Here is a 15004-nt window from a genome sequence, read left to right as displayed (position 1 = left end):
ACACCTGACCAAATACACCCACAGACATCCACCAAGTACAACCAGACACCCAAACCAAGTACACCCAGACACCCAACCAAAATACACCCACAGACACCCGACCAAAAACATCAAACAGATAACCAAACCAAATACATCCAGACATCAACCAAAAACGCCCACAGACACCCAAACCAAGTACACCCACAGACACCCAACCAAATAAACCTAGTCACCAATCAAATACACCTTCAGACATCCAAACCAAGTACACCCACAGACACCTGACCAAATACACCCAGACATCCACCAAGTACACCCAGACACCCAAACCAAGTACACCCAGACACCCAACCAAAATACACCCACAGACACCCGACCAAAAACATCAAACAGACATCCAAACCAAATACATCCAGACATCAACCAAAACGCCCACAGACACCCAACCAAGTACACCCACAGACACCCAAACCAAATACACCCACAGACACCCAAACCAAGTACACCCACAGACATCCAAACCAAATACACCCACAGACACCAACCAAAATCACCCACAGACACCAAATCAAAACCACCCAGACATCCAAACCAAAAACACCCTCAGACACCCAAACCAAATACACCAACAACCACAATATAATGTTAGTCCCCTGTCATGTATACAGTCACTGTATAATGTTAATCTCCTGCCATGTATACAGTATAATGTTAATCTCCTGTCATGTATACAGTATAATGTTAATCTCCTGTCATGTATACGGTATAATGTAAGTCTCCTGTCATGTATACAGTATAATGTTAATCTCCTGTCATGTATACAGTATAATGTTAATCTCCTGTCATGTATACAGTATAATGTTAGTCTCCTGTCATGTATACAGTATAATGTTAATCTCCTGTCATGTATACAGTATAATGTTAATCTCCTGTCATGTATACGGTATAATGTTAATCTCCTGTCATGTATACAGTATAATGTTAGTCTCCTGTCATGTATACAGTATAATGTTAATCTCCTGTCATGTATACGGTATAATGTAAGTCTCCTGTCATGTATACGGTATAATGTTAGTCCCCTGTCATGTATACGGTATAATGTTAATCTCCTGTCATGTATACGGTATAATGTAAGTCTCCTGTCATGTATACGGTATAATGTTAATCTCCTGTCATGTATACGGTATAATGTTAGTCTCCTGTCATGTATACAGTATAATGTTAGTCTCCTGTCATGTATACGGTATAATGTTAATCTCCTGTCATGTATACGGTATAATGTTAGTCTCCTGTCATGTATACAGTATAATGTTAGTCCCCTGTCATGTATACAGTATAATGTTAATCTCCTGCCATGTATACGGTTTAATGTTAGTCTCCTGTCATGTATACGGTATAATGTTAGTCTCCTGTCATGTATACGGTATAATGTTAGTCTCCTGTCATGTATACGGTATAATGTTAATCTCCTGCCATGTATACGGTATAATGTTAGTCTCCTGTCATGTATACAGTATAATGTTAATCTCCTGTCATGTATACGGTATAATGTTAATCTCCTGTCATGTATACAGTATAATGTTAGTCTCCTGTCATGTATACAGTATAATGTTAATCTCCTGTCATGTATACGGTATAATGTTAATCTCCTGTCATGTATACAGTATAATGTTAATCTACTGTCATGTATACAGTATAATGTTAGTCTCCTGTCATGTATACAGTGTAATGTTAGTCTCCTGTCATGTATACAGTGTAATGTTAGTCTCCTGTCATGTATACAGTATAATGTTAATCTCCTGTCATGTATACAGTATAATGTTAATCTACTGTCATGTATACAGTATAATGTTAGTCTCCTGTCATGTATACAGTATAATGTTAATCTCCTGTCATGTATACAGTATAATGTTAATCTCCTGTCATGTATACAGTATAATGTTAATCTCCTGTCATGTATACAGTATAATGTTAATCTCCTGTCATGTATACGGTATAATGTTAGTCCCCTGCCATGTATACGGTATAATGTTAGTCTCCTGTCATGTATACGGTATAATGTTAATCTCCTGCCATGTATACAGTATAATGTTAATCTCCTGCCATGTATACAGTATAATGTTAGTCCCCTGTCATGTATACAGTCACTGTATAATGTTAATCTCCTGTCATGTATACAGTATAATGTTAGTCCCCTGTCATGTATACAGTCACTGTATAATGTTAATCTCCTGTCATGTATACAGTATAATGTTAATCTCCTGTTCTGTATACAGTATAATGTTAATCTCCTGTCATGTATACGGTATAATGTTAATCTCCTGTCATGTATACAGTATAATGTTAGTCTCCTGTCATGTATACAGTATAATGTTAATCTCCTGTCATGTATACAGTATAATGTTAATCTCCTGTCATGTATACAGTATAATGTTAGTCCCCTGTCATGTATACAGTATAATGTTAATCTCCTGTCATGTATACAGTATAATGTTAATCTCCTGTCATGTATACAGTATAATGTTAATCTCCTGTCATGTATACAGTATAATGTTAATCTCCTGTCATGTATACAGTATAATGTTAATCTCCTGTCATGTATACAGTATAATGTTAATCTCCTGTCATGTATACAGTATAATGTTAGTCCCCTGTCATGTATACAGTCACTGTATAATGTTAATCTCCTGTCATGTATACAGTATAATGTTAATCTCCTGTCATGTATACAGTATAATGTTAATCTCCTGTCATGTATACAGTATAATGTTAATCTCCTGTCATGTATACAGTATAATGTTAGTCTCCTGTCATGTATACGGTATAATGTTAATCTTCTGTCATGTATACAGTATAATGTTAATCTCCTGTCATGTATACGGTATAATGTTAATCTCCTGTCATGTATACGGTATAATGTTAATCTCCTGTCATGTATACAGTATAATGTTAATCTCCTGTCATGTATACAGTGTAATGTTAATCTCCTGTCATGTATACGGTATAATGTTAATCTCCTGTCATGTATACGGTATAATGTTAATCTCCTGTCATGTATACGGTATAATGTTAATCTCCTGTCATGTATACAGTGTAATGTTAATCTCCTGTCATGTATACAGTATAATGTTAATCTCCTGTCATGTATACGGTATAATGTTAATCTCCTGTCATGTATACGGTATAATGTTAATCTCCTGTCATGTATACGGTATAATGTTAGTCTCCTGTCATGTATACAGTATAATGTTAATCTCCTGTCATGTATACAGTGTAATGTTAATCTCCTGTCATGTATACAGTATAATGTTAATCTCCTGCCATGTATACAGTATAATGTTAATCTCCTGTCATGTATACAGTATAATGTTAGTCTCCTGTCATGTATACAGTATAATGTTAATCTCCTGTCATGTATACGGTATAATGTTAATCTCCTGTCATGTATACAGTATAATGTTAATCTCCTGTCATGTCTACGGTATAATGTTAGTCCCCTGTCATGTATAGAGTCACTGTATAATGTTAATCTCCTGCCATGTATACAGTATAATGTTAATCTCCTGTCATGTATACAGTATAATGTTAATCTCCTGTCATGTATACAGTATAATGTTAATCTCCTGTCATGTATACAGTATAATGTTAATCTCCTGTCATGTATACAGTATAATGTTAATCTCCTGTCATGTATACTGTATAATGTTAATCTCCTGTCATGTATACGGTATAATGTTAATCTCCTGTCATGTATACAGTATAATGTTAATCTCCTGTCATGTATACAGTATAATGTTAATCTCCTGTCATGTATACAGTATAATGTTAATCTCCTGTCATGTATACGGTATAATGTTAATCTCCTGTTCTGTATACAGGCACAGCCGTTCCTGTTCCCTGTCAGTACCAAAGAAGTACCAGACTACTACAAGGTGGTCAAAATCCCCATGGACCTCCAGACCATCAGAGAGGTTTGTATCAGTAACACCAGTTTATCCAAACTTCCTTATCTGAAATCTCAGCTATCTAATTTAAACTTATAGCCAAATATCAGCATAACCAAACAAATCTTCCCTGGGCATTCTTGATATGCTGTTTCAAGTAGGTTATGCATATCAAAATGATCAATTGTAATGTCAAAATAGTTGCGAAATGTGTTGATTTGTAATGGAAGGTTCCTTATGCTATTGAGATATTTTGGTGTGCATTGTGTAGCAAAATTATGTAAAAAAGGATAGCAATAATGAATAATTTTTTGTAATATGTTTTTGGAATAAAAATGACAATAAACTGTGTTCTTGTATTTTGCGACACCAACCAGTATGTTTTATAGAACCTGTGGATTACAGTTTGTATTTTATTTGCAGGGTCTCCGAAATAAGAAGTACACGTCCAGGGAGACTTTTCTTATTGATGTTAACCAGATTCTCGAGAACAGCAAGATGTATAATGGTGAGCTGGTTCTTCCCTTTATGCCAGTAGATGTGTACTTATTGCTAATATTCTGTAGAATATTACAATCAATGTTATGAAAAGTCTATTTCCTTGATTTAATAAATATTTAATTAATGTCACAGATTTATTGTTGGATAATTTGTGTTGTTTTATGTAAGTAATTGATGATAGATGTATTTTTGTATTCATATATTCTCATAACAGAATTATTACATTGAAAGTCAATCATAATATCTGTTAACTTAATATTTCTATCAAGGCAGTCACATCCATGATACGTTGATAGTTTAATGTATTTTGCTATGTTATTTATAGAAAATACATTCCATATTTCAAAGATAAATATTTTTTTCTCAGGTGCAAAAAGTGCTTTGACACTGACAGCCCAGCAGTTATTGAACCTGTGTCTGAAGCGATTTGCCGAGGTAGGTGATCATACTGTTAGATCACTGTATGGAGGTGATGGCTGTGTATGTAATTAGTCTAGTAACATCAGTCTATATGTAGTATTGGTAGTAGGTTGTATAGTCTAGTAACATTAGCCTACATGTAGTATTGGTAGTGGGTTGTATAAAGTCATTTGGCTGTGTATGTAATTAGTCTAGTAACATTAGCCTACATGTAGTATTGGTAGTGAGTTGTATAGTCTAGTAACATTAGCCTACATGTAGTATTGGTAGTGAGTTGTATAGTCTAGTAACATTAGCCTACATGTAGTATTGGTAGTGAGTTGTATAGTCTAGTAACATCAGTCTACATGTAGTATTGGTAGTGGGTTGTATAAAGTCATGACTGTATTCACTAACTCTCCAGTACAGCTGTTTTATCAACTGAAATAAAGAGGCCATCAATAATAACTAATTTTCAGACTTTACTGAAAGATCTCTTAATGCTTATTTGTACTGTTCTGAGGTTTATACTGGGTGAATAACGTGTTTAAGAGATTGATGTCGAATGACTGATACTTTTACATTTTGTGAAGTTGATTTGATATGACACAAGAAATGATAGAAATGAATGTGATAATATTTTCATAGTGGTGAAGGGTGTATGTATTTAATTACTGGTACTTTATCATAGAACAAGGGCAGGTTGCTGAAATGTGATTGTATAATGTATACCAGTATGTTGAGATGGTATGTTGTTTACTTCACAGAAAGAGGACAAACTGATGAGACTTGAGAAGGCTATCAATCCTCTGTTGGATGACAATGACCAAGTAGCCTTCACCTTCATCCTGGAGAACATTATTGCTCAGATGAAAGCAGTAGAAAATGTAAGATTTCAGTTTACAATACACCCCTTTGTATTTACTACATCATAATCTTGACATGAGATTTAGGGCTAAAACACTTCAATTAAATGATATGAGTAATCTTCAGTATCAACTTTCTTGTCACTGAATTTGATATACATAATGTATTTTTACAAATCAACATGGCCACTGGAAGTATGCGCCCCCAAACATACCTTATAGCCAGTTATTTTCGCAAAGATGATATTTTCTTTTTTCGGGGGCCATTGACGTGATTGCGAAAATTTGATCCATGAAATGTTAAGACATATGTAAATTTCATCCGCATAATAAACTGTGATTAAGACTATCATCATATTATACTGTCATTAGGTGACTCAGCCCTCTTCAATCATCCTAGGTTATTTCAACAAGAAGTCTTCAGAACAGATAACAGATTAAAATAACTAATAGTTGTGTTGAGATACAGGTGCTATGAGTATGCTGATGTAATTTTTAAAAAGATTTTTTTTTTAGGTTGTGATATATTATATTAACAATCACAAGTTAAACAGTTTGTAACTCGACATCGGAAGTTGTTTACTGAGCTGTAGCAATATGTTTACATTTCAGTCCTGGCCATTCCATGCTCCTGTCAACAAGAAGTTTGTCAAGGATTACTACGAAGTCATTCCAAATCCAATGGACCTTGGAACACTCCTCAAGGTACAAGTCAAATTGGGATTAAAGGGTTAAAAAGTTGAGGGATCTTCATTGAGTATGAGAATCATGTACTTAAAGAATGAGGGATCTTCATTGAGTATGAGAATCATGTACTTAAAGAATGAGGGATCTTCATTGGGTATGAACTTAAAGAATGAGGGATCTTCATTGAGTATGAGAATCATGAACTTAAAGAATGAGGGATCTTCTTTGAGTATGAACTTAAAGAATGAGGGATCTTCATTGAGTATGAGAATCATGTACTTAAAGAATGAGGGATCTTCATTGAGTATGAGAATCATGTACTTAAAGAATGAGGGATCTTCATTGAGTATGAACTTAAAGAATGAGGGATCTTCATTGAGTATGAGAATCATGTACTTAAAGAATGAGGGATCTTCATTGAGTATGAACTTAAAGAATGAGGGATCTTCATGGAGTATGAACTTAAAGAATGAGGGATCTTCATTGAGTATGAACTTAAAGAATGAGGGATCTTCATTGAGTATGAGAATCATGTACTTAAAGAATGAGGGATCTTCATTGAGTATGAACTTAAAGAATGAGGCATCTTCATTGAGTATGAACTTAAAGAATGAGGGATCTTCATTGAGTATTAACTTAAAGAATGAGGGATCTCCATGGAGTATGAACTTAAAGAATGAGGGATCTTCATTGAGTATGAACTTAAAGAATGAGGGATCTTCATTGAGTATGAACTTAAAGAATGAGGGATCTTCATGGAGTATGAACTTAAAGAAGGAGGGATCTTCATTGAGTATGAGAATCATGGACTTAAAGAATGAGGGATCTTCATTGAGTATGAACTTAAAGAATGAGGGATCTTCATCGAGTATGAGAATCATGTACTTAAAAAATGATTATAACCTAACTTTAAGTTCTCTTTGTCATGAGTAATTTGAATGGATGTTTACATCTTTATCATTTCAGAGAGTCCAAGCTCACAAGTACCAGACAAGGGAATATTTCATGGATGATGTTGAGCTTATCCCAATCAACTGCAGCAAGTACAATGGCAAGGATAGCCCTCTTACAGAAACAGCCTACAGAATGGCAGATGTCTGCAGGCAGGCTCTCTCACAGGTATAGTAATGTAGTCAACGCTGTCTTGTCATAGAAACAGCCTGCATAATTATTGCTATCTGTGGGCAGGACCCGCACATAACAGTCAGTTCAGAGATGTCATAGAAACAATCTCTGTAGAGAAGCTATTGAACAGGCATAACAACATGCTTAGTTGTCATAGAAACAGTCATCAGAATGGAGGATGTCTGGAGACAGGTATAGTAACATGATCACAGTGGTCATAGAAACAGCCTTCAGAATGGAGGATGTCTGTACACAGGTATAGTAATACAGTCAAAGATGTCATAGAAACAGCCTTCAGAATGGAGGATGTCTGTACACAGGTATAGTAATACAGTCCAAGATGTCATAGAAACAGCCTTCAGAATGGAGGATGTCTGTACACAGGTATAGTAACATGATCACAGTTGTCATAGAAACAGCCTTCAGAATGGAGGATGTCTGGAGACAGGTATAGTAACATGGTCACAGTTGTCATAGAAACAGCATTCAGAATGGAGGATGTCTGTACACAGGTATAGTAACATGATCACAGTTGTCATAGAAACAGCATTCAGAATGGAGGATGTCTGGAGACAGGTATAGTAACATGGTCACAGTTGTCATAGAAACAGCATTCAGAATGATCGTTACCTTTTCTGTCAACATGACCATAAAAGGAAAGTATTTAATAGTGTATTAAACTCGAAATAGGATAGCATGGGTGAAAGTGTTCAGTGTAAATACTAAATTCAGTATTTTGGAAATATTCCCCCATATGTGCCTATATCAAAATTTGGCAAAACCAGCTATTTCAGTATTTCAAAAATCAGACACTTTGACCCATGGAACAGGAAAGGGATTAGTATTGCTGAATGATAGAACCTGCAATAATTGTCTATCGGGTAAAAACGATATGAAAGTATGATATTTGTCATTCCTATTAGTGAGATAATGATAATCACCTTCCAACACCATACTATTAGAGTAGTGACTTCTGACTAGCTAATTGTGTGTTATTAACAGAATGAGGAACACCTGATCCAGCTCGAGGCTGACATCCATGCTGCTCAGGAGGCGGCTCTAGAGGCAGTGGAGACTGACAGTATCATGACAGGCACGTCCGCCAACCCTGATGACTACAGCTTTTTGGGTATATATTCCTTTCTTCTTTTCTGTTTTCCTACTCTTTTTCTGGTCCAAAGCTCTATATACCTCCATTTTCTCCCCCCCCCCCCCCCCCCCCCACCCCCCCCCCCCCCCCCCCCCACCCCACCCCCCTCCTCTCAGTTATGCAGCATTAAACATGGATGGTAGAAAGGCACAGTGGTTACATCTGGGCTTCACCTAGATGTGAAAAAGTATATGATCATTTGCCCATCATGTGGGTTTTCTTTGGGTTCTCCAGTTTCCAAAAAAGGATTGTACCAAGAGCACCCAAGATACTTAATAAGACCTTTCAACACAAAGTTAGAGACAGTACAGCCAAATATGAATTTGACTGCATGATGCCGTTTTTTCGTCCTTTGATGTAGGAGCCTAAAGTGTTGATACCTAGGATACTGAGGAAAGGTCAAATAAGAAATGTTGATATAACTTATTTTACAATTGTTGTAAAATAAATAATATATCATCTGTTATTAAAGTAGTCTCGAGGAAAATGGATCAAGTTGTTAAACATGCATCTCTCTTTGCTTTTCTTCTTTGAATTGAACCCCAGTATTAAAGTTGATCTGACAAATATCAAAATGAGAGGTCACTCAACAGGGCTCTGATTTAGGTTTTTGAGAAATATGCTGTAACTGTGTCTGTGTTGTAGGTATGGACAATGAGAGTATGGATGAAGGGAACAGTTTGGGGACATCACGAGAGAACATCACCATAGCAGAGGACAACAGCAGTCCATTAAAACGCTGGGCTGGAGACGACTCCGGCATGTCTGGAGGGGTAAGACTGTCATACACTGTATAGTATCCTCTCCAGTATATTCATGTGTTTGTATTACTTTGCTGAAGTCTGATGAATGGATGGTATAGTGATTCAATGACAAAGGCGTTCACTTGATTCTTAGATTCTATTTCTACAGACCAGAAAGGCAGAGCTCATTTTGAGGAATTAAAGACATATTAATATTGAAAGCCCTGTTTTATTCTCCAGTAGCAGTGTCTCTGTATGAAGTTAACATGGTGGAAAACTGTTGACTTGTAGTACAGAATGTACAACTTGTGTGTTATAGGCAGTGCCAGAGGAGTATGACTCCGAGTTTGTAGATGTGGAGGGAGATGAGGAAGGCGATATAGAAGGAGATGAGGAAAATGCTGTTGACATGAATTTCAGTCAGCAGAGCAGTGATCAGACATCAGACCAGGTACATTTCTCACTGCTTCTACACATCATTAGGTCCTGGTACTGTTGTAAAGTTAACTTAATGGAGAGTTGGTGACATTAAGATAACTTTTACCTGCCCGTAAAGATAGAGTATGTACTCGGAAATGCAGGTGGTGAGGATTAACTCTGGTTTTATTTAATGAAACGGGATGCTTTGTTTAATTTCATCATATCACTTTAAGGTTGATAACAGCTACTGTATTACATACATAGAAGAGGAAGTGAAAATGTCTCATCAGAAATGGTATTCAGTGTGTTTTGGTTTGACTCCAGGTGATGAACACCACAGGTGAAGTTGACGAGTCCCTAGCCCAGGACCTACAACTTACACCCGAAAACTCTGACAATGAGGACCAAGTCTTAGGTGAGTCTCGTGTGGAAAAAAAACCTCACGATTTTGTGAACATAATATAGTAAGGTCACAGATTGTGATTTATAGAAGGTGAGAAGAGCTAGCTATGTAATGGTGCATTTTCCCTTGTTTGACATTATTCATTAACTTTGGACCAATTGAATGAATTAGCTCAAGGTCACAGCTATCAAATGTCAAATCATTTTTTGAAATTAGTGGGAGGCCCTATATAAACAGCTTGTGGCATGCAAGGGTGGAGGACTTTCTATGGACTTTATTAGGTCACCTGAGACGAAGTCTCAAGTGACCTATTCTAATCGCCTTTTGTCCGTCGTCGTCCGTCGTGCGTCGTGCGGTGTGCGTCGTGCGTCCGTAAACTTTTTACATTTTCGACTTCTTCTCCAAAACCACTTAACAAAATTCAATGAAATTTGGCAGAAAGTTTCTATGGCTGAAGGTCAACCAAAATTGTGAATTATATGGTCCCCACCCCCCAGGGGTTCTGAGGGGTGGGGCCAAAAAGGGTCAAATTGACTAAAACTTCAAAAATCTTCTTCTCTACTCTCAGATATGGTGGAGTCAAACACTCTTTATAGATGAAAGGGTCTTGTGGTGCTTTACCAAAATTGTGAATTGCATGACCCTGGGGTCTCAGGTTTGCCCCTGGGGAGGGGGTAAACTTTACTATAGTTTATATAGGGAAATCACATTTTTGACTATTACTTGTTGGATTTGTATTGGAATTCATTCTAACTTGTATCAAATTATCAGCATGGGAGGACACTTTGATGGTATGTACATGTTGGCCCTAGTTGACCCCCAGGGGCTGGTGGGCGGGGCCAAAAAGGGTCAAATTGATTAAAATTTCAAAAATCTTCTTCCCTACTCTCAGATATGGTAGAATCAAATACTCTTCATAGATGGAAGGGTCTTAAGGTGCTTTACCAAAATTGTGAATTTCATGACCCTGGGGTCTCACGTTTGCCCCTGGGGAGGGGGTAAACTTTACTATAGTTTATATAGGGAAATCACATTTTTGTCTATTATTTGTTGGATTTGTATTGGAATTCATTCTAACTTGGTTCAAATTATCAGCATGGGATGACAGTTTGATGGTATGTACATGTTTGCCCTGGTTGACCCTCAGGGGCTGGTGGGCTGGGCCAAAAAGGGTCAAATTGACTGAAATTTCAAAAATCTTCTTCTCTACTCTCAGATATGTTAGAATCAAATACTCTTCATAGATGGAAGGGTCTTTAGGTGCTTTACCAAAATTGTGAATTTCATGACCCTGGGGTCTCACGTTTGCCCCTGGGTAGGGGGTAAACTTTACTATAGTTTATATAGGGAAATCACATTTTTGACTATTATTTGTTGGATTTGTATTGGAATTCATTCTAACTTGGTTCAAATTATCAGCATGGGAGGACACTTTGATGGTATGTACATGTTGGCCCTGGTTGACCCCCAGAGGCTGGTGGGCGGGGCCAAAAAGGGTCAAATTGACTGAAATTTCAAAACTCTTTCTCTACTCTCAGATATGTTAGAATCAAATACTTTTCATAGATGAAGGGGTCTTATGGTGCTTTACCAACATTGTGAATTTCATGACCCTGGGGTCTCACGTTTGCCCCTGGGTAGGGGGTAACTTTACTATAGTTTATATAGGGAAATCACATTTTTTACTATTATTTGTTGGATTTGTATTGGAATTCATTCTAACTTGGTTCAAATTATCAGCATGGGATTACAGTTTGATGTTATGTACATGTTGGCCCTGGTTGACCCCCAGGGGCTGGTGGGCGGGGCCAAAAAGGGTCAAATTGACTGAAATTTCAAAAATCTTCTTCTCTACTCTCAGATATGTTAGAATCAAATACTCTTCATAGATGGAAGGGTCTTTAGGTGCTTTACCAAAATTGTGAATTTCATGACCCTGGGGTTTCACGTTTGCCCCTGGGTAGGGGGTAAACTTTACTATAGTTTATATTGGGAAATCACATTTTTGACTATTATTTGTTGGATTTGTATTGGAATTCATTCTAACTTGGTTCAAATTATCAGCATGGGATTACAGTTTGATGTTATGTACATGTTGGCCCTGGTTGACCCCCAGGGGCTGGTGGGCGGGGCCAAAAAGGGTCAAATTGACTGAAATTTCAAAAATCTTCTTATCTACTATATGTATGAATCAAATACTCTTCATAGACTGACCCCATTAGGACTGATGGGTGGGGCCAAAAAGGGTCAATTTAGTTGACCGAAATATTTCAAATCTCAGGTGACTGTTAAGGCCCTTTGGGCCTCTTGTTTTAAAATGGCCTCAAGTTTGACCACTTGAAATTTCTTATATTAAAATATTTTATATTTCAAAACTTTAAATGGCTAATTTCAAAGATCTATCAGGTCCTTAGCAATGGTATTTACTAAACGATAATGGCATTACATCATGTATAGTGTTGGAAATGCAATGACAAAGGCAGATATTCTTTTTTTACTCGAGCCCTGTTTTGGGCCTCGGACTTGCTTTAACTATTATTCCATTATGGTATCCCCTTTAAATACCATTTCATGAAGGATGTTGGTATTTAATGTGTTGTGTATGGTATTGATGTAACATGTGTTATATTAATATATTGTATGCTGTGGTTTATAGGTAAGGCGAGTGACAGTGAGGAGGAGGGCGACACAAGCATGGACATGCAGACCTATGAGGATGGACGCCAATACTATGATGGTACCGGTCAGTCCTACATGGCCGCACCACCTCAGGACATTGATGAAAACAGTTTTGATCCCTCCGACTTCTTTATGCACAGTTCACTAGCCAGTGAAGCAGCAGCTCAACATGTGATGGAAAACAAAAATGGCCATGACATTAACATGGACCTACAGGTGTCTGAGTCTGAAGAAAGTGACGCAGAGCAGGAAGGAGCAGAGCAGGGAGAAGACCAGTCAAATGATGGCTTCGATATAGATGAATTCCTGCAGTGATTCAACAATATGTGATACAGACTACTACATGGGTTATAGTTTAATTAAATTTTGACTACTTTGCTCCAACCGGGCCAGTACAGAAGTTTTCTGTTTCATAGTCTGTCTGGTGTTTGATTTAGGGCAAGTTCTTACAGAGACAAATCCGACACCCAAATAAACCCTGGTGACATCTGTACTGTTTTCGTTTATCATGGTACAAATGTTTGGATTGGTTTGACCAGAGTTGATAATGACAGAGGTAGTGATTTAATGTTGCTTTGAGAGGAGTCTTGACAAAGACTATTAAAGGCCTGTATTAACATATGCAGGTCGGTCAAGATTTATGCCTGATTTGTTACAATTAAAAATAAATAAACAGGTCTCAGGGCGTTAACAGCTGCTCATATATTAGTGCTGGAGAACTTATTAAGGTGAAGCTATAGGTATCTTTGTATGTGAGGGTCCATGGCTATCACTAGTGTTTCTCATTTAGAACATTGATCAAGTTGTCATTTATTTGAAAACTTTCTCATTGAATATTATTTATTTTTATCTGAATGTTTTATTTTGTTATAACAACTTGGCAGTAATGGTACAAGTGTCGGAGGCCATGTGTTTAGTGAGTGGTAATGTGTGTGTGCGTTAGAGAGAATGAGTATGATAGTTTTTATCATTACTGTCCAATTTATTCTCATACATTTATCCATCTTTATATTTTGGACCAATCATGACAGATTATTGCTCCTGTGTCACTTCTTTCTTGAAAACTCTTTGATGGGGTCATGTCACTGTAGTCACGACTTCCCTCGTTATGACATCATAAAGGAAATCATTGAAAATGTAACTTAACGCTGATGACAGCCTGCCTAGAAGAACAATACATTTTTTTTAATGCAGCTATATCATCCAGGACATTGTAATTCTTGTATGTGTGCACAAGTATGTGTATGTAAATGTGAGTGATTTTCATTGGTACACCTGTGTATTTGTATGCGTGTATAGTACATGTGATGGAGTATATGTGTGTATGATGTGTAACTACACATTATATGTTGGAATGTAGAGCTTTACTGCTACAAAATTAGATGTTTGAAGACTAGATGTTTGAAGACTAGATGTTTTTGAATGAGATATAGAAGGGATGGTGCCAGGAACCTGGATGAGGGGTTAGACTCATCCATAAACAAATGTATGGTGATTGAAAGCAAATGTGGAAGGATTTAATAAAAGCAAAATTAAATTTCTACTTTTTACTGTTATTTTTGATGAGGTGGAAAGTGACCTCAGGATTGGTGGTATTTTGTTATTTCAAAATATTGGATATCCAATGCTTTATAACAGTCCTTTACTTGAATATTTTGGAAATTCAATCTCAAAGATTGGGTTGATATAAACAAAAATGTGCCCACTACATATAAGACCATAAATAGCCTATATAAAGTATTCATAGACAAAAATCATAGAGAACTTGTATTTATGAACAAAAGGCACAAAGAGGATATACAACTGTATAAGGTTCAATACAAATTTATTAATTCCTATTCATTGGGCTGAGGGGCTATAACAGCTGTGGCACTTGACTAGACTTCAGTTGGACCAAGTTAAACTTGTATTAACATAATTAGCTTGGCAGGTGAAGCTGTTAGCCGAGTCCATGAAACTGAAAGAAGCAAGCTTGATAACAGAATTCTTGGGGGACTTACTAATTAGGGGACTTACAAATTACATAATGCAGTAAGAAGCCAACTTGTCTAATTATAAAATCTGTACAACAGAAATATAGAAATGCTTCAGTCCTTTATAGAGGT

At 36.7% G+C, this 15004-nt stretch overlaps 1 protein-coding gene across 1 annotated transcript in view; it reads left to right on the top strand.

Annotated features, from left to right (window-relative positions):
* The window catches only part of LOC117328952 (transcription initiation factor TFIID subunit 1-like), a 43332-nt gene extending 28892 nt beyond the window's left edge, over window positions 1–14440 (top strand). The window contains exons 33-43 of the mRNA XM_033886583.1: window positions 3861–3953; window positions 4350–4434; window positions 4795–4862; window positions 5594–5713; window positions 6305–6397; window positions 7346–7498; window positions 8507–8633; window positions 9300–9427; window positions 9717–9848; window positions 10142–10232; window positions 12877–14440. Coding sequence (XP_033742474.1) covers window positions 3861–3953; window positions 4350–4434; window positions 4795–4862; window positions 5594–5713; window positions 6305–6397; window positions 7346–7498; window positions 8507–8633; window positions 9300–9427; window positions 9717–9848; window positions 10142–10232; window positions 12877–13214 — 1428 coding nt within the window. The 3' untranslated portion in view covers window positions 13215–14440. The remainder of the gene's footprint in view (window positions 1–3860; window positions 3954–4349; window positions 4435–4794; window positions 4863–5593; window positions 5714–6304; window positions 6398–7345; window positions 7499–8506; window positions 8634–9299; window positions 9428–9716; window positions 9849–10141; window positions 10233–12876) is intronic.
* The last annotated feature ends 564 nt before the right edge of the window (window positions 14441–15004 follow it).

The sequence above is a fragment of the Pecten maximus genome, chromosome 6, assembly GCF_902652985.1.
Source record: "Pecten maximus chromosome 6, xPecMax1.1, whole genome shotgun sequence".
NCBI lineage: Eukaryota > Metazoa > Mollusca > Bivalvia > Pectinida > Pectinidae > Pecten > Pecten maximus.
Note: the sequence above shows the minus strand (reverse complement) of the source record. Positions and strands in the feature narration are given on the sequence as shown.